General features: G+C 39.6%; 1 protein-coding gene across 6 annotated transcripts in view; it reads left to right on the top strand.

The window, feature by feature from the left end:
• The window catches only part of DGKH (diacylglycerol kinase eta), a 172,492-nt gene that overhangs the window by 136,236 nt on the left and 16,111 nt on the right, over positions 1-20,145 (top strand). For 5 of the 6 annotated variants that reach the window (XM_065054598.1, XM_065054613.1, XM_021286773.2 and 2 more), the window contains 9 exons: positions 2,326-2,433; positions 5,494-5,607; positions 5,893-6,027; positions 7,850-8,016; positions 9,944-10,049; positions 11,610-11,702; positions 17,619-17,738; positions 18,109-18,217; positions 19,616-19,746. In XM_065054598.1, coding sequence (XP_064910670.1) covers positions 2,326-2,433; positions 5,494-5,607; positions 5,893-6,027; positions 7,850-8,016; positions 9,944-10,049; positions 11,610-11,702; positions 17,619-17,738; positions 18,109-18,217; positions 19,616-19,746 — 1,083 coding nt within the window. The remainder of the gene's footprint in view (positions 1-2,325; positions 2,434-5,493; positions 5,608-5,892; positions 6,028-7,849; positions 8,017-9,943; positions 10,050-11,609; positions 11,703-17,618; positions 17,739-18,108; positions 18,218-19,615; positions 19,747-20,145) is intronic. The other variant, XM_065054606.1, reaches the window with a different exon arrangement.

Below are 20,145 nucleotides of genomic sequence, written 5' to 3'. Positions count from 1 at the left end.
GTTATTGTGTCAACCCAAGCTGATCTCAAAGGCACTGTTTTAAAATGTGCTATGTAAAAGGTGGTTCCCCAGGTGGGTTTTATTTTTTTGAGTAAAATGTCAGTACTTAAATATCACAAAATAGCCAGTATAATGTTTCTTGTAATTACTGGGTTTAAAAAAAACAAAAAACAAAAAACATTTAGGTAGGATATGTTTCTTGATGTTCACTGCATCAAGGGGGCAACCAGGTTTTAAAGACAGCGGAAACAAATATACACTAAACAGAAGGAAAGAGATAAGGAGTCTTAATCCTTCAGGTTAACTTTAAACTATCTGAAAACTTGATTACACATATAGGGAAAACACACAGGTCATCTTAGTCAAAAATTCCTGACAGAAGAGAGGAGATTCTGAATGTGTACCACAAGAAGCCCAGCTACACCCGTAGAGACGTTCTTTAGTAGGTGTTTGAGACATTCACACAAAAGAAGTAAGATTTTATCACAGCAACTACAAATGCAGTGTAAATGATCTAAACATAGGGGGTTTTGTCTTTTAAGTTCTGCCATTTAATCTAAGTTTTCTTCATGATACTGGGAACTTGAAGGTGCTCTAAATGATTACCAAATGCAAAAAAAAAGCCACGGGATAGTTACAGTTATTTTCACCCAAGGAGTATCTAGGCTGGATTTTGACAGAGAACATATGTCATCGTAAGTATTTCATATGGAAGTTCATGATATTTATGTGAAGATAGCTTTTTAAGTTGGAAGAATAATTTCAAGTTACTGGAACTCTTTCTCACTCCTCTGAGATCTAGGAGGATTTTCTCTGGCAGCAGCAGATTGCTGTTATCTAAGGATTGAGTAATTATCAAAGAATTATGCAGTAGTTAGCAAATATAATGACAGGAAAGAACATTATGTATGCTGCAGATAGAATTCTAATTTAAGGATCTTTTCACTAAGATTCAAATAAGATTCAATAAAGCATTCAAATCTGACCTTTCTATAATTATTTTTTAATATTTCTGGAAATAAACCAGGAAGTAGAAATTGCCTTGCATAGCATTAGCCTTATGCTAAAACGTGTGATGAGGTCCAAAGTATTGGAAAATTAAAAATATCAATTTCAGGAACTGGAGGCAGACCTCTGCTATAATAGAAGTGGTTGTGCAGCATCTATTAATATCACAGCATATTTTGGATACTGTCACATTTTTATCAAAATGTTAAATTCTGTCTTATTGCTGCGATTAAATCATAAAAAGAGCACTAAGCATACTCTGGAAATGATTTTGCATCTCTTTCTCCTCCTGATAAAATTGCTACCGATTTTGTCCTTATTTCCTGAGGATTTCCATTTCATTTGTATGATTTTAAGATCCTTCTGTGGGACTGGCAACTAGCGGTCATCTAGCAATCTTCTTCAAAGGCAGCTTCACCTGCAAATTCGTGATCCCCAAAGTGATGCCTGCATTTATGACCTTTTATTTCCAACTTGCTTCAAGCAGGATGGCACGTGTTAGCCCAGGGGAGCAGTTTGAGATCATTGGGCTCACCTGTGCAGGAAGTGGTACTGTGGGAAGTCAAGAGCAAGTTCACTGATTATGTAAATCTACTCTTGGCCATAAGTAGGGTGAGATTGACCTACAGCATCCTGTGATCGTGTTGAGCAGGATTTGGGAGTTGCATATGGGTTTTGGAGGATGAAGTGGAAGGAAAGAAGGACTGAACGGTTGGTCATAGGAGAAAATCAACAACAGAGTAACAACCAGGGTAACAGCTGTGGGGTCAGTCCTAGATTTACCTTTGCGCTTTTGGGAGGAGAGTGAAGTTATTTTTACAGGAAGCCAAGCATACAGTGCTAACAACACATTTAACTACGTCTTTGTGGCTATGCTAGAAATAGTCTTCGATTTTTTTTAATTTTGCCGCCCCCACCCCCCCCAATGGATTTACCTAATTGATGAGTGTATTGCAATTTCAGGAGTGCCAATATATGATGGAAAACTAGTCATTGAATGGGTAAATGAAGCTTTTTGTAATGTCCATGGTGATCTTACTGTGTACACTCAGGGAGGTAGCTTTTTTCATTGCAAAACAATTTTTAATCCTTGATAGACAGAACATGGTCTAAGTACAGGAGGAATTTCACAATAAGGGATGTGAAAATGGAGGTTTGTATTGGAGCTGCTTCACAACATGGGTGGAATAGGCTTGTGTCAAACCCATTAACAACTCTGTCCTCCCCTGCCAGTTCTGTTGAAGCTTCATGTGTTAAAAATGGCTGATTACTTTTATCACATTATTTATATACTGAATGAGCTTTTATCCATTACAGTGTGACGGACAGTACATCCCCCTTCCAAGTCTGCAGGGCATAGCTGTGCTAAACATTCCCAGCTATGCTGGTGGGACTAATTTCTGGGGTGGAACCAAAGAAGATGATGTGAGTAACATTAAAGAAAAGTAACCTTCTGGGCAAAACCAGCAATAAATACCATTAAGTGCTCTTTGCATTTAATAGTAGTAGCATATAGTTTGGATAGCAACTCTTATTCAGGGAGGTTAAACTGTATTGTCTTGTTTATTTTTTTAATTGAAAATATATGCTATGGTTTTTCACTGTCTTTTGTCATGTTCACTTCATAATAAGACATAATGATTTTTGTTGGCTCTATGAGACAGTATTTTTAGAAACTAATTTTATAAAAAGATACACAAATAGTTTCTCTCTATATTGTTTTACAAATACCTGTAACTAAGGTTTCTCAAAGCACAGATTCCTCTGTTTGCTATATTCTAACAATAAGCAAGGTGGACAAGGATAATCACTCATGGTTAATACCTGAATTTTCCTCCTGTTCTTCAGATTTGGACTTAAGGATGATGATTCAGAAAATGAGGAATGATTCATTTAGTGACTGATAATTTAGTGGGACTGGTAATCTGTTTTTTAAATATTATTTTCAATGAGCTTCCAAAATATTTTAAGATATCTTTTTCCCCCTCTTCCTCGCATCTCCTAAGAAATGTTATGCTACATGGATACCTAAATATCTTACAACTTGGAGAAGTCTTACTGCTGCCATCCTCTTCACGCACAGTGTGACTATTGCAATTATTAGCAGATTATCCTAATTCTGCATGTCCTGATTTAGTGGGTATGAGGTTTGGATCACCTAAAACTGCAGTTGCAAATTAGCTTGTGATTTTAATGTAGACAATCCAGGATTTTTTTTTCCAAAATGCTTGCGGTTTCTTGTGAGTTATTAGCCTTTCCTTATACATATATATACACAGACATACACATATGTAAAAGTCACAAAAAATATTTAAACTTACCTCAATGTCTTGTTCTTATTTTTTGTGTTTGTCAGGGGATGGCAGTTGTGTTTATATTTGGCTATGGATATCTGAAGTTTTTATATACTGCATGTTCATAACTTGAAAGCATCTCTAACGTCTGCTCAGCTCCTGTTCAGGAGTTTATTTTTCTCCCTGGGCTGTCTCACTGAGAGAGAAGATCTATCCTAGCTGTCATACCAGTACAAAGCAAGTGTGTGTGTCTTGGAGAAAATTTGCTGATATTCTTAGTCTTCTGGTGATCAGATGTGCCAGCAAAGTGACACATTTGTTCTGGATGGAGTTAGGAGCATTATTCACTGCTTTAGTGTAGTCTTGAGTGACTGATCATCAGAAGTGGTGGTGATCTGAAGTGCTGCTGGTTCTGCTTATCAGGACAAAAGAAAGACCTTGCCTTGACAGATGTAACTATTCCTGAAACATAATTGAGCCAAGCAGGGCAGTTGCATGCTGACCAACTCGAGCAGCGCTTGCTTAGGCATGGCTTTTTAGTGTCCAGAAGACGGGCTGGAAACATGACCTGCAACAGAAAAGGAGGGAATTGTTTCTTAAATGTTGACCTCTAGAGACTTATTTGGCTTTATATTAAAAAAAAAATAAATAAATAAAAATAGTATGGTTGTTTTTCAGTACGGATATGCCTTACTATTGGAGAGACACAGCAGATTGTGTTGTGGTTTGCCCATCCTTTTGCTAAAATGGAAACACAAAATATCATGAAATTGTACAACTACTTTTTCTTAACCCATGCAGAACTATCCCAGTAGATGTCAGTTATAGGTGCTAAAGCTGGATCAAGGAGTCTCCATACTTTGTACCTTAGAATAATAGAATCACCATCTTGCTCTTTTTAAGACATTCACATCCCCATGTGGAAAATGGAAAAAGTTCCATGGAAATAGGAAAAACTCAGATGGAGAAACCTTTTGCTTCAAAACATGCTAGACCAAGTGAAATTGCCCTTTTATTCTTTGACACTGATCTGTTCAAGACCTATCTGCGCAAGCCTGGGATGCTCTGAAGGGAAACCACCTGGATGTGGCACCAAACTATGGCAACTGTGCTGTGCAACCCTTTCCCTGAGAAGGCCTCCTCAGCCTCCCGGCCAGAGCAAGGGCTCACTGCACGGAGGTGAAGGCTCCTGCTGGCTTGGTGGGCAGCAAGGATCAAAGTCCTTCAGCCTGTACCCTCCCCGAACCGTTGTTGCAGACACTATCTAGATTACACAGTCCTGGATCTGCACCCTTGTATTCCTCACCTCCAGGAAATCTTCTCTCAGGTGTCTCTGATGCAGCTCGCTCTGCCCATGACGCCAGCTGACATGGTCTGAGTACCATCTAGAGAGGTGATCTCTCTACCCAATAAGATCTTAGTCATTTTTCCTGATGATTTTTCTCCCTAGTTGCTCCCTATTGCATATTGGGATTAAATGGTCAAGTGACCTTAGAGTGGTACCTCCTGCCAGACCCAGTTGAACTCAAGCCTAAGACTTACCCCATGATGTGGCTGAATTCCCCCACAGGGCACCAGCTGGCAATGGCACTTGTGAGACTTCATGCGCTCTGTGTAAGCTCATGGAAATTTGGTGTTTTGGCTGGGTATCAGGATGTTTGTGCCACACAGAAGCCGTTTTCATATTTACAGTGGATAATTGTATACAGCACAAACAAGATCCTCTTCAGTATGAAAGCTGTGCTTAACAAAGCCGAGTGTGGACTCAGATGCTGGTTTCCAGAGAATGCAGAATATAAGATAAGCACTTCTGAGAAAAAAATACACCATTACTCCTCTTAACTTCAAGCACCTCTTAGATACGAAGGATGTTAACCAAGCGGAGATTTGAATCGGCCTTTCATCTTTTCTTGAAAAACATTTCCTAGTCTGCACGCTGAAACATGCCAGCCTGCCTTTATAAGAATATGCCCTGTCATTCAGATATTTGAAATGCTATTTTAAAATCATATTTGCCTACTGTCTATGGCATCTCACTCCCATGGCTTTTGAGAGGACGTGTAGTTATTCTGCAGTAAATAAGAGTATTTAAATGTTGAAAACAAATTGTAAATGAACCTGTGTTTCACTGAGCAGGCAATCTAAGCACTGGACTAACCATCAAAGATGGAATATTTTCTTTTCCTTTCAGATATTTGGGGCTCCATCATTCGATGATAAAATCTTGGAAGTTGTTGCGGTATTTGGCAGCATGCAGATGGCAGTGTCCAGAGTCATCAAACTGCAGCACCACAGGATAGCTCAGGTTTGTCTCTGACTTGAAAGCACACAACATGGTTGGCAGCAGCTTGGGACACTGGCAATGGTACTCTTGATGACCACCACCCTATACATTAATAAAGCGCTGACATTGTTTTAATTTTAACGGGTAACAAATTGTCTTCCATGATGAATGAAGTATAAAAGCACTTCATCCTTGACGCAGTCCTGGAGGGAAGCCACAGCTCCTAGTAATTAAGATATTTCAGGTGGCCCGTCAGTTTCATTAATATTTATTGCTCTATAAAATAATGTGTTTGTTCTCTTCCAGTGTCGGTCTGTGAAGATCACCATACTTGGTGATGAAGGGGTTCCAGTGCAAGTCGATGGAGAGGCATGGATCCAGCCCCCAGGAGTTATTAAGATCATACATAAAAACAGAGCTCAGATGCTAACACGAGACAGAGTATGTTGCAGAAAGTGTGTTATGAGATACCGTCACTAACATTGGTTTCTGTAATAATTTGATTCAGTTACAACATGAACAAAAAACAGTGCTTACAAAAATGTTTTTAATTATTTACATAACTTCTATAATTACTTACAGTTATATAATTTCTGCAATAAGTTGGATAGAGAATTGTTCTTTTGTGTAAGTGACAGAGCTCTTTCTTAGCTTTTATCACTTTTATTAGTGCTATCCCTCTATTCTTACTAATGTATAGTAAGAATGGTCAAGATTTTATCTCCTTCCTTCCTTCCTTTCTTTCTTCCTTCCTTCCTTCCCTCCCTCCCTCCCTCCGTCCCTCCTTCCTTTCCTCCTTCTCTCCTTCCCTCCTTCCTTCCTCCCTCTCTTCCTCTCTTCCTCTTTTCTCTCTTCTTTCTTTCTTTCTTTCTTTCTTTTTCTTTTTTCTCTTTCTTTCTTTTTCTTTCTTTCTTTTTCTTTCTTTCTTTCTTTCTTTCTTTCTTTCTTTCTTTCTTTCTTTCTTTCTTTCTTTCTTTCTTTCTTTCTCTCTTTCTTTCTTTCTTTCTTTCTTTCTTTCTTTCTTTCTCTCTTTCTTTCTTTCTTTCTTTCTTTCTCTCTTTCTTTCTCTCTTTCTTTCTCTCTTTCTTTCTCTCTTTCTTTCTCTCTTTCTTTCTCTCTTTCTTTCTCTCTTTCTTTCTCTCTTTCTTTCTCTCTTTCTTTCTCTCTTTCTTTCTCTCTTTCTTTCTCTCTTTCTTTCTCTCTTTCTTTCTCTCTTTCTTTCTCTCTTTCTTTCTCTCTTTCTTTCTCTCTTTCTTTCTTTCTCTCTTTCTTTCTCTCTTTCTCTCTTTTTCTTCCTTCCTTCCTTCCTCCCTTCCTCCCTTCCTCCCTTTTCCTCCCTTTTCCTCCCTTTTCCTCCCTTTTCCTCCCTTTTCCTCCCTTTTCCTCCCTTTTCCTCCCTTTTCCTCCCTTTTCCTCCCTTTTCCTCCCTTTTCCTCCCTTTTCCTCCCTTTTCCTCCCTTCTCTCTCTTTTCCTCCCTTCCTTCTCTTTTCCTCCCTTCCTTCTCTTTTCCTCTCTTCCTTCTCTTTTCCTCTCTTTCTCTCTCTCACCTTCTGTCTCTCTTCCTGCCTCCCTCCCTCTTTTCCTTCCTTCTCAGGAAGAGAAAGCAAAGCTCTATAACTTTTTTCAGAATGACTTTCTGCAGATTTCTCTTGTGTCTCTCTCCATCCCACTAATCCTCCCTCTCCCCCATGACCCAGTCTTAGACAGAAGAGCCATCAGCAGAGCCCAGTCAACCCAGTCAAAAGCTACAGGGAGAGTTCATGCTTGTGTGGGATTACTGGGTGGAAGGTGTAACTGCTCCTCAGTTCTCCATCCAGTAACTGGATGCTGAATTTAGGGTGCAATTAATGGTATTTGAACTATATTTAGTAAATTTGTTACCTTTTTCACACCGTTTTTCAGGTTTGAATCTTTTATTACTTTCAGATTTAGATCTTACTATCCATGCTTGTGTTATCACTGTCTTTGTGTTTTTGTTGTTTTGAAAGACGCTTACTGAGGATAAAGCAGGGAGAGAAAGTGAGCTTTCAGAAGTTACTATTTCTCTATATTAAGTTTCAATAATATTGAGTTTCATGGCATTATTTGTAGAGTTTGTATGATTTATAGGGCTTGTATTATTTGTATAAAATTAAAAAGTTATTTGTTAAATTAATTTTAATTAAAATCTTATAGATATTAAAATGTGCATAAAATTATTTTTTAAAATAAGTAAGAATACTCCAAGTGCTGTGAACTGAATGTATAATTCATTTTGATTAGGCCTTTGAAAACACCCTGAAGTCTTGGGAAGACAAACAGAAGTATGATTCCTGTAAACCTGTCATTCGATCTCCCTTGTACCCTCAGCAGGCTGTTGAGTTGGCTGCAGAAGAAGAAGTTGCACAGATCCAGCTGTGCTCACAAGCTGCAGAAGAACTTATTACCAGGTACAGTAAAATTAATAAGTTTGAATTGGCAGCCTGTACACCAAGACTGAATTATTCATGCAAATGCATACATAGAGGTGTATATTTTCCATTTTCTGATTAATGTTTAGTAGCCACTCTATCAGTTATTTAATTTTTTCAATTTTATTTTATCTTGTTTTTGAGGCTCAACTTGTTTAAGTATGCTTTTCTGAGGTATTTCTGTAATTTTATTTTTGTGTGTTTTCGTATTTTCTTCTTATGAAAACCAACTTTCCGAAGGAGCAGTGGAAATGGAAAACTGGAAAACTTCTCTGCAGAGAGGCTTTTGATTGTAACTTCTCATTTGATGCAAAAGCAAATGCATATTTCTTGAAAAAAAAACCCTTGGAAGTCAACTTTAGAAGTCAAAAGTATGGATTTATCCACCTGACCTTAACTTCTCCTGACCTTATTTCTCTTTAAATCCTTGTTACTCAGAATTTCAAAAGGATGAGCATTTTTCAATGAACCTAAAAGTTTTCTTAAAATATTGTACAAGTAAACAGTAAAGACATCAACATTTAAAGAGCCCACATTGCCAGCTTTCTGTTTCATTCCTAATGCTCAAAATACTCATCTCTGTGTTGTCCCTGGACAGTTCAGTAACTTAAATGGGCTGTGATGATGGTGTGCCGATCGTATAAAACTGATCCCACAGCTTTGCTTATTTTCAAGAACTACTTTCTTTCTGAGATGCAAGTATTTTAATAAAGAACACACTTGAACTTTCTACAGGGGAAAACAAAAACCAACCAACCAACCAAACACCCCACAAAATTAAAAAACCAAACAACAACAAACAAATAAACAAAACCAAAGAACAAACCAACCAAACAAATAAGCAAACAAAACCAAACAAAACACTAGAATTTTTAAGAAATGCATTTTTTAAAAATCGGAACATTTTATAAAGCTGCTACTCAGTTCATTATGATCACAAATTATCTTAAGCACCAAGATCAGTTCTTGGAGTATGTCACAGAATCACAGAATGGTTGGGGTTGGAAGGGACCTCTGGAGATCACCTAGTCCAACCCATCTGTTAAAGCAGGTTCACCAGAGCAGATCACACGGGAATGTGTCCAGGCGGGTTTTGAATGTCTCCAGAGAAGACACCACAACCTCTCTGGGCAGCCTGTTCCAGTGCTCTGGCACCCTCCAAGTAAAGGAGTTTCTCCTCATATTCAGATGGAACCTGCTGTGCTTCAGTCTGTGCCCGTTGCCCTTCATCCTATCAATCATTGGGCACCACTGGAAGGAGACTGAAAGGAATCCATTGAGTTGCATTGATAAGAAAGGAGTTAAAGAACTACATATTCTTTTCATAAACTGTACTGGTGACTTAGTAGTCATAGAAGAATAATTTAGGTTTTAAATTACCCAAAGTGAAGTTTAGCCAAGACAGCTTAAAAACTTTACTGTTCTAGAGGTGATCCTGAGGTTGTAATTACAGATGGACCTCCCAGAATCTCAGATAATTGCAGCCCATTTTACTGTCACATCTGAAGGATATGCCTTGTGAAAAAGGTGTCATGGTTTTTAAAATAACTTCAAGTCAGTTATCTTAATGTGCCAGGATTTTCCTCTATTGTTTATTTAAATTAAAAGCCCCAACATTTTTGGTACAATTTTGGTATAGCATTTGTGTTCTAAGACAAAAAAACGTGTCTCAGTATTTCATAGCAGAATAAGTCTTCTGTGTGATGGATATCATTTACATGAGGTGCCATGTTGCTTGAAGAGATACTTGTATTTCAACTTTTGTTATAAAGCACTGTATTTTTTGGAAAGTGTTTTGTGAAACGTATCTTTGGATATTTTCTCATCTGATAAAGTTGTGTACTCTTCAGAATTTTTCTTTAAAAAGAGTAAGAAATATTTCTCTCTTTTTTTAATATTTTTGTAGGATCTGTGAAGCAGCAAAAATACATGGCCTCTTGGAGCAGGAGCTTGCTCATGCTGTTAATGCGTGTTCGCATGCATTAAATAAAGCCAACCCGAGGTTTCCTGAGGTAAAGGAAGAACAGAGATTTATTTATAAGTAAATAAGTTATAGTATCTGTATAAGGAAATAAGCTATAATATCTGCCTGCATAAGCTTGTGACATGGGAGCTGTATTGTACTCTCTGTGTCCCTATTAAAAAAAGTTGGATGATAATTCTTGAAATTTTTGATAAACAAGGCTCCTAAATATACATGCAGATGATCAAATTTAAATGAAATTGCCTAACAGATGAATGGGTGCTGTATCTTCTCCCCTTTTTTGGCACTTTCTAAGGTGAAAGTAAAGGGAAAGTTCCGATTTTGAAGGTGCTGCTCTGTGTAGCAACAGGGATCTCAACCCTTCACATGCACCGAGGAACACCCCATAGCTAATGGATTTGTAGAGATCATACTCAATCATTCTGAAATGTATTAATAATACCAGGAACGGTAGTTAAGAGAATTGCCTTTTTACAGAAGAGTATTAAAGAGGAGAGTCCCCTCCTGATGTTAGGTCAATGTGATACCTGAAAAGGCAGAAGATGCAGTTTCTGCATTCATCAGTGTCCTCCCCAGCTGATACTCTCTTTTGCGAACATGGGACTTTAGAAAGGGGCACTAATGACACTTAAAATGCGGGCCTTCTGGGTGTTGTTGCAGGGAGAAGTGAGCAGTCAAAGGGAGATAGGGAGTTTAGACGAGGGGCACAGAAAGATTGTGTCTGTTGCCTTTTGGAAGCAGTCAAGAATTCAGCTCATCTGCAACGTTGGTCCACAGCCAAGGGTGATCATCACAAAGCGATACAGCAGCAGTGCTTAACAGATCAAGTGAGGTGGTGTACTAATGTAGCTCTGAGCATGAATAAAGCAAACTGGGGCCAGCAAACAGCAAAAAAAATAGGCAAAGTAAGCTAAGTTCACATCTGCTTGCAAACAACTATGTGGGCAAGTCCCCAAACACACAGTGGAGGCATGAGAGAGGCTCAACAAATGTTACTACATATAGGTCAATTCTTGTGGAAGTTTTCATGCTTAATTGTTATCCAGGCACTATGCAGAGAATGCAAAGGGGATGAGAGGAAATGAGTTTCCTGGATTGTCTCTTCACACTAGACAATTTGGGTGTTTTCAGGGTTTGAACACAAAAAAAGATTAATTAGGTAGAGGCTGTCTATATCTAACCTAAATTTTCATATGGTAAATATATTAGTTAACCTTCTTGAAATATGGATAACAGCTTACTTCTGCTAAGGATAAGGTGAACAATTTGGTTCAGCAGTCATTAAATGAGGCCCACAACTTTTCTGCTGGCCTTTGTCATCCATAAAAATCGTGAATACATCTCACAGGTGGCTGGTCACTTGGTGATCTTCAGGATTGCATTAGGTCAGATTAAATGAAGTTGGGGAAAAGACAATAAATTCATAATACATTTTTGTTGTTTTCTCAGTGCTGAGGAGGTTGTCAGTGTAGAGATAAATTGATGTATTCCTTCTAAGACACTTAAGATCTGTGCTGTAAGCCCAGAGTACTTATTCTCAGTCTGACTTGCATCACTTCAAATAATTTTCATGTTTCTTATTCCCTAGAGCCTTACCAGAAACACTGCCATGGAGATAGCTGTGAATGTGAAGGCCCTACATAATGAAACTGAATCTCTGCTAGTAGGCAGAGTTCCTTTGGTAAGGTCACAAAACACATGGGTTTATTTCTTCATTCAGATTATCTGATTTGTTCTTTGCTGATTTTTTAAATTGGCGCAGGATTTATGACATGCTACAAGAAGCTCTGTAAGGCCGATTGGAGGATATTGCACTACATTTCTGGTTTGGATTGGAATGAGTTATGAATTCTTGTCCTAGGTTGGCATCTATCTTATCTCACTTCAGATATCTATCCCACTACTGATCTTCCAGACAGGTGGGGAGCAAGCTGCATCCCATAGCCTGAGGGGAATGAAGAAAGATTTCAAGGCCTTGGGACAGTTGTTGGAAGAGTCTGGGGCGCAAGTTATTTTCTCTTCCCTCCTTCCATTTTCGGGTGCCAATGTGGGATGGAATAGAAGAATTCAGTCTATAAATGCTTGGCTACAAGACTGGTGCTACAGGCAGGGCTCTGGGTTCTTTGATAACGGCTGGTTTTATAAGACATCAGTCTGGACAGTGATGCGTGGGAAAGGTTTATCTTGCAGGGGCAAAAGGATGCTGGGGCAGGAATTAGCAGGGCTCATTTGTAGAGCATTAAACTAGATTTGAAGGGGGATGGGGCTGTAGCTGGGCTTGCACCAGTGGGCAAGCACTCTAGAATTGATGAAGACTGGGACGCCTCCCATACCCCTAGGGTGAAATCTGTGTGCTCAGCTCGCTCTCTGAAATGCCTGTACACCAATGCACGCAGCATGGGGAATAAGCAGAGGGAGTTAGAAACATGTGTTTCGGCAGGAGATTATGATCTGGTGGCAATTACAGAGGCATGGTGGCACAGCTCACATGACTGGAATGTGGTCATGGATGGCTCTGTCCTTCTCAGGAAAGACAGGTCAGCCAGGCGTGGTGGTGGAGTTGCTCTTTACGTGAGAGAGCAAGTACAATGTATTGAGTACTATCCAGCGGCGGATGAGGAGCAAGTTGAGAGTCTGTGGGTGAGAATTAAGGGGCAGGCTGGCAGGGGTGATACTGTTGTGGGTGTCTATTACAGGCCACCAGATCAGGGTGAGGAAGTTGATGAGGCCTTCTACAGACAGCCAAGAGCAGCCTCACAGTCACAGGCCCTGGTTACTGTGGGGGATTTTAACTTCCCTGATGTTTGCTGGAAGGGCTACTCAGCCAGCCAGCCGCAGTCCAGGAGATTCCTCCAGTGCCTTGACAATAGCTTCCTGATGCAAATGGTGGAGGAGCCGACTAGGAGAGGTGCACTGCTGGACCTCATCCTCACTAACAAGGAGGGTCTGGTTGAAGCAGTAAAGGTTGAGGGCTGCCTGGGTTGCAGCGACCATGAGATGGTGGAGTTCAGGATCTCATGTGGCAGGAACAGAATAGCAAGCAGAATTGCAACCCTGGACTTCAGCAGGGCTAACTTTGGCCTTTTCAAACGATTGCTAGGGGAAGTCCCATGGGCAAGGGTACTTAAAGGTAAAGGGGCCCAAGATCGTTGGTTAGCATTCAGGGACTGTTTCTACCAGGCACAAGATCAGAGCATCCCAACACGTAGGAAGTCAAGGAAGGGAGCCAGGAGACCTGCGTGGTTAAACAGGGAACTGCTGGACAAACTCAAGTGGAAGTGGATAGTTTACAGATCATAGAAGGAGGGTCTGGCCACTTGGGAAGAATATAAGGCTGTTGTCAGAGGGTGTAGAGAGGCCACTAGGAAAGCTAAGGCCTCCTTAGAAATAAACCTAGTGATAAGGGTCAAGGACAATAGAAAGAGCTTCTTCAAATACATGGCAGATAAAGCTAACACTAGAGGCAATGTAGGCCCACTGATGAATGAGATGGGTGCCCTGGTGACAGAAGATGCAGAGGGCCTTCTTTGTCTCTGTCTACTCTGCCGAACGCTGTCGTGAGGAGCCCTGTACCCCTGAGGCCCCAGAGGAAGTCAGGACAATGGAGAAGTCTGCCTTAGTTGATGGTTGGGTTAGGGATCAGTTATGCAATCTGGACATCCATAAATCCTTGGGTCTGGATGGGATGCTCCCGCGGGTGCTGAGGGAGCTGGCTGAGGTCATTGCTGGACCACTCTCCATCATCTTTGCTGCGTCTTGGTAAATGGAAGAGGTGCCTGAGGACAGGAGGAAAGCAAACGTCATTCCAGTCTTCAAAAAGGGCAAGAAGGAGGACCCGGGTAACTGCAGACAAATCAGCCTCACATCCGTCCCTGGGAAAGTGATGGAACAACTTATCCTTGGTGCCATCTCAAGGCATATCAAGGATAAGAGGGTCATTAGGGGCAGTCACCATGGCTTCACCAAGGGGGAGTCATGCTTAACCAACCTCATAGACTTTTACGAGGACATCATGAGGTGAATACATGATGGCAAAGCAGTGGATGTGGTCTGCCTTGATTTCAGTAAAGCATTTGACACAGTCTCCCACAGCATACTTGCTGCTAAACTGAGGAAGTGTGGTCTGGATGATCTGGTAGTGAGGTGGACTGCGAACTGGCTGAAGGGAAGAAGACAGAGGGTTGTGGTCATTGGGGTGAAGTCTAGTTGGAGGCCAGTATCTAGTGGAGTGCCTCAAGGGTCAGTACTGGGGCTAGTATTATTCAATATATTCATCAATTACTTGGATGACGGCATAGAGTGTACTATCAGCAAGTTTGCTGATGACACCAAGCTGGGAGGAGTGGCTGACACGCCAGAAGGCTGTGCTGCCATCCAGAGACCTGGACAGGCTGGAGAGTTGGTCAGGGAAATATTTAATGAAATATAACAAGGGCAAGTGTAGAGTCCTGCATCTGGGCAGGAACAACCCCAGGTTCCAGTATAGGTTGGGGAATGACTTGTTAGAGGGCAGTGTAGGGGAAAGGGACCTCTGGGAGTCCTGGTGGACAGCAGGATGACCATGAGCCAGCACTGTGCCCTTGTGGCCAGGAAGTCCAATGGCATCCTGGGGTGTACTAGAAGGGGGGTGGTCCCTTGTTCAGGCTCTGAAGCTTAATTTGAATCATTTGTCCATTTCTGATTTTTACATGTTCTATTTCTGCTTCTCCTTATGGTTTGTGCAAATGTCTTCATGGGTCTGCATCAAACCCATTTTTTAGTAAAAAGGCCATTTGGAAGATAAGGAGATAATCTTCCAGAGTTGTCCATTGCACTCATTTGACATTGTCCTTGTTTAGAACAGTATTTCACAGTCACAATAACAAGACACCCTGGTTAACCTTATTGTCATGTATTTTATAAATACTGAAGCTACATGCATGTTGGTCCCTTTCTTGATTAAAACAGAGACACATGAAATGTCAGGTCTTGCTTGATGCATCAGCCGCTGCCATCATACACTGTTCTCCAAATTATCTTTCTCATCTGACAAAGACAGACATTCTTTAGTATCCTCCTGTTTATTTTTTTGTCTCTTCAGTTCTCCCTCACCCCTCTTTTCTGTGATCAAAGCTCCTGATAGCAGTAAATTGATGCCTTTGTTATAGATACTACTTGGTAAGCTTTTTTTTTTTTGTTGCCATTTAATGGCTCTTGAGTTTTTCTATTATGGGTCCTGAAGGAGACAAAATAAATGTAAATACATACACAAGGGAACTATGATTCCTGCCACCTTCTGTAAGATATGATTAACAAAGTTCATAAAACAGCTAGATGAAAACAAATAGTGAATTAGCTATAAATAGGATTTTTAGTGATAGGATGGCAGGGGACAATGAAGCTGATTTGTGGAATCTCCCAGATGGTTATGGCTGAAATACAGTTTGTAAAAAATAAAACATACTATTTTTTGTCTAGATATTTTTCCAACTACACTATTTCAATGTTGGGTTTTTAGAAAGCACTTCCAGTTTAGAACAGAGCTCAGTTTTCCAGTGTCTTAAGGGAGAAGTATGGCAGAATGTTTCATTTCAACTGAATGAAATTATCCAAGCTCACTGAAACAAAATATTTTTATATTAAAAATTTCCTTTGGGAAGGATTTGAAAAAAAAATCCTTTATTTTCATTGTTTCGTTCATAGTGTTAATCTCCACCTTGGAAATATGAACCTTTTCCAAGGCGTTGTGGAAAGAGAATTTACTCTGAATTGCTGACTCTTCCTTTAACAGAATGTCACTTATACTTCAGGAGCAATATTGCCAAGGTATACACTTCCTCACCATCAGATAAGAGTTTTTTGGTCCCCATGTGAAATGTTTTCCTTTGAGAATCAAGCAATTAGATAAGTGCTTGTTGAGAAAGAGAGAATTATTTGCTTTGTTCATTTATATAAAATAGGTGACTTAAATATTTTTTAAATTAAAACACAAGAAAAGTTGTAACTTTTTCAAAGACAAGTGGGTCTCCCACTGTGCTCCAAATTAACTGAACTGTTCAAACTGAAAAAAAAAAAGGAAGGCAAAAGAAAGATCAATCTGCTTATGGGCACTGAATTCCGTGAACTTTAGAATAAAGAACAGAATAACAAGATGGAGCTTATATTTCCAGTATCGCTATACTAAACAGCAATATCTTACTAAAGCTGGTCTCTCCTTTGGAAGGTCGCATATGCAAATGATTGAAGCAAAGGAAATATTTTTTTTTAGGTAGGATAAATTAATGGGGGCTTGTAATTTATCTCTAAACCCCAACAACGTCAGAATCTTTTTCCAGCACTAGAGATCAAAGATTCTCTTACAACTCCTTTTTAAAAATGCATTAACTAGGATATAGCTTAATTAGAGCCTTTCAAAAGGATATTCTGCACTGCTTTGGGACTACTTTTACTTCAAAGAGAGAAATAGATGTTCAGATTGCTTTATGAGTGATTGCAAGCAACTAGTTCCATGGTTAAACTTTACCCCAAAATGGTGTTTCAGCAACCCCAGGTAAGCCCAAAACAGCTTTGCCAGGGGTCAGCTGTTTGCCTTACCTTTTTCTCACATGTTTGACTCACACAACAGCTGCAGAATAGTTTTCAGACCAGGGTTTTAAGGAAAACTGGCACCACCCCCATGGGGTCCTCAAAGCGTTGATAGAGCCAAATTCCCCTAAGTCAGCAAGTCCTAAGTTTTTTACAGTGCTCCACTTTCTTTTCCTCTGGCCTTTACTGATGCGTTTGGCTTTCTGTCTCCCATCTGGGGGTGCAGTCATGCCCCTCTTCCATGCCTGGTCCCTTTTCTTCCCACCCTCAGCCAGCAGCAGTGGCTGTCACTCCATGTCTCATCTATTTAGAAGGGGTGGTGCAGGTACTGTGTCACCACTGGAAGCCTTTGAGAATGGAGCATCTTTGCTAAGATCCATTTCCTCTTATTTGACCATGAGAGAGCCATGAAGACATTTGCAAATAATAACTCAGGCATACTACCCTCTATTCAATTTTTTTTTTGTCACACTGCTTTTCATACAAAGTTTTTCCAGGCTCTTGTTTTTCTGGTCAGGTTTTAACTCCCCTTGTGCTGCTCCTTCCAATTTCTAGTCTGTTCTTGTATTGGTGTTATGTGATACCTTCTGCTCTCTGAAGACTCCCTGGAGGTGTTTAAAAGATGTGTAAATGAGGTACTTGGGGACATGGTTTAGAGGTGGACTTGACAGATTAACAGTTGGACTGAATGATCTTCAACGTCTTTTCCAACCAAAATGATTCCATGGTTCTATGTCTCAGGAGTGTGGTGAATGATGACAGTGATTGACAGCTATGTCTAGCTGGTCTGGACCGAGAGACTCAGCTGTCTCAGTCATCCCTTTGTGGTTGGAACCATACTAAATGTAGTGTCAGGGTGGTCTGATGTGTCTCTGAAGGAAAATTTAATTTGGTAAGATTATTTGCTTTCACTGTTTGCTTACACTCACTGCAAAGTAGTCATCTGTTTGTGTATAGTAACAGCGTATCCAAATTTAAATGTTATACGTTAACAAAACTAAAGATACTATTTTTCTGGCCTGTTTATGAACAGCAGTTAGAAGCTCCCCATGAAGAGCTGTTGTCTGATGCTTTGCACAGCGTGGAAATAGAGTTGAGAAAACTTGCTGAGATACCTTGGCTTTATTATGTTTTTCAACCTAATGATGATGAGGTGAGTTTGATTAATAGTTCCTGTTTCTAATTGAACTTTATTTTTTTCTGGTAGGGAAGAGTAAGTTACAATCCCTCATGATCTGGAGAGACAATTTCAGTAGTGATGCTGAAACCTCTCTCTGCTGTGAACAAGCTTCTAAGCTTAGGGCATTTTTGTGTGTTTTGTTCCCTTTTGTGAATGTAAAAGTTTCAAATGGTTATTTGAAACATATATATGAAATAAGTATAGAGTTAAATCCCGACGTTGCTCTTTATGAAAGTAAAATTTTGTATTAGTTTTTCAATTAACTATGAATTACAAACTAAGCATGTAATGTCACTGTTGTTTTCTGTTAATTAAATATAACTGTGCCTCTTCTTTCATGCAGGATCCCTCTCTGGATTATGCTAAAAGAAACAATAGAAGTACAGTGTTTCGCATAGTGCCAAAGTTTAAGAAAGAAAAAGTTCAGAAGCATAAGACCAGCCCTCAGCCTGGTATGTGTTTTGAAATTACAAGAAAAATAGTAGCGTTTGGGGAAAATGTGATTTTATGTTTGGGTTTTTTTACTAAGAGCTGAAATGGTGCGTTCTACCTAAGAGTAGGCAAAGTGAAAAGCAACTGAGCTAACTGACGTCTTCATTAGGATGAAGGTTTCTTTCAGTGCATTTAGAAAGCATTCAGTAAGACCCCAAGACTTCCAAATGAACCAAAGAACTACTCAGAAAATATTTAGATAGTTTCGTCATGTGACACGACCTGTGTCTTTGCTGGTGGTTACATGTGATTAACACGTAGCAATACAAGTCGTAGGTAAACACATTTTTTCCCCCGTGAAGCTCCAGTTCAGGTTTTTCAGGTTAGTTTCAGAAGGTGCACAGTAGCTTTTATTACACTGGTTTAATTAACCAGTTATTCTTAAATTTCAGATGGATTTTGAGTTCAGCAAGTTAGACAAATCAAACAAAGAGCCATGACAGTCAATATTGATTTTTTTAAATTAGTAGAAGTTGAACAAACTCCACTCTCCTCTCTTCCCACTCTTATCCATGAACTTACTTCCTTAAGATTATGTCCAGGAGTTAAAGAGTGATCAGATGGTCCTAAAACTGTTTCTACATCTTTTTCTTTTTAATGGACAGTTGGTCAAAATCTGCAAAATCTTGCACTTGTTGATCAGACTTTAGATTTTAGATTAGACTTTAGATTTTACTTCGTTGTAAAACTGATCAGTATTGAATGAAGTTGCAAAACTGTAGCAATAAGTAGCATAACCATTTTTTAATAAATATGGTCTTACTAGGACTAATGTGGGCAACTAACCTTAGAGAACAATGTTTTACAGAGAGCTTCTTAATGGCCTAAGTAACACAGTAGCTTAAAGAATGAAGTTGCGTTAATTAAGAATTCTATAAACTGTTAATTAAAACCAGACTTGCTTGCTGCCATTGCTATATTAGAGGTATTGTTGCTATTTTAATTTTACATATTAATTAGTTTTTGCAGGCTCCTCTCCCCGGACGATACTAATAAATTAATATATAAAGCAGAACAACATTAGACTTTGCGCCACTGATCCTAAGATGGTTTAATGTGAATTTGTTGGGACATGAGGGTTTACTGAAGGCTTTACTGAAGAAACTGGAGTAAAGCTGAAAGCATGGCTGCAAAGCAAAGAACCCCAACTTTGTTTAGATACTTTCTCATGTTAACTGCTAACCTGTAACCTGCATGTAAAAAGAAAATTGTCAGTTTTTGTGGAAATTACACCTCTAACCTTTCCCTTTGCTAGCACGGCAGTTCTACTCTGTTTTCCACTCTCTTTGGCCTAACCTTTGCTTGTGATGCATTTGAGCATGTAGAAATTAAGGGGGTTTTGCTCTTAACTTTGGTAGTTCAAAAATGGGGCACAGATGAAGTTGCTGCTTGGCTGGATCTGCTCAGTTTGGGAGAGTACAAAGAAATCTTCATCAGCCATGACATCCGAGGCTCTGAGCTTTTACATCTGGAAAGGCGAGATCTTAAGGTATTTCCTTTGTGCTACTTTTCTGCTATTGACCATTTTCTTTGACAAAACAACAACCAACTTTTCTTCTTTCCCTGCACTTGTTATGTGCTTGTAGCTTGGCTTACACTGTGCAAATATGCAATAAACTAATACGCGCTGTCCTTTGGCCTGAATTTCTCAAGTGCTGACTTGTACTTGCAACCAGAAATATCTGTGTTAACCGAAATTTCCTTTTTTTGCACTTTACTCAGAATGATAGCATTATAGTTTATGTCAGAAGGCATAGGAAAAGCACGCTTGATATCTTACTGACATCAGTGTAATATAATGTTATCTTCACGAGTTCACTGTTTCCATTAAACGGGATCAGTATGGATCAGTTGGAATTGGTGATAATAAGTTTGAATCTCTCTGCTT

This window comes from Columba livia, chromosome 1 (assembly GCF_036013475.1).
Source record: "Columba livia isolate bColLiv1 breed racing homer chromosome 1, bColLiv1.pat.W.v2, whole genome shotgun sequence".
NCBI classification, from domain to species: domain Eukaryota; kingdom Metazoa; phylum Chordata; class Aves; order Columbiformes; family Columbidae; genus Columba; species Columba livia.
This window is presented reverse-complemented; position numbering and strand designations above follow the sequence as displayed.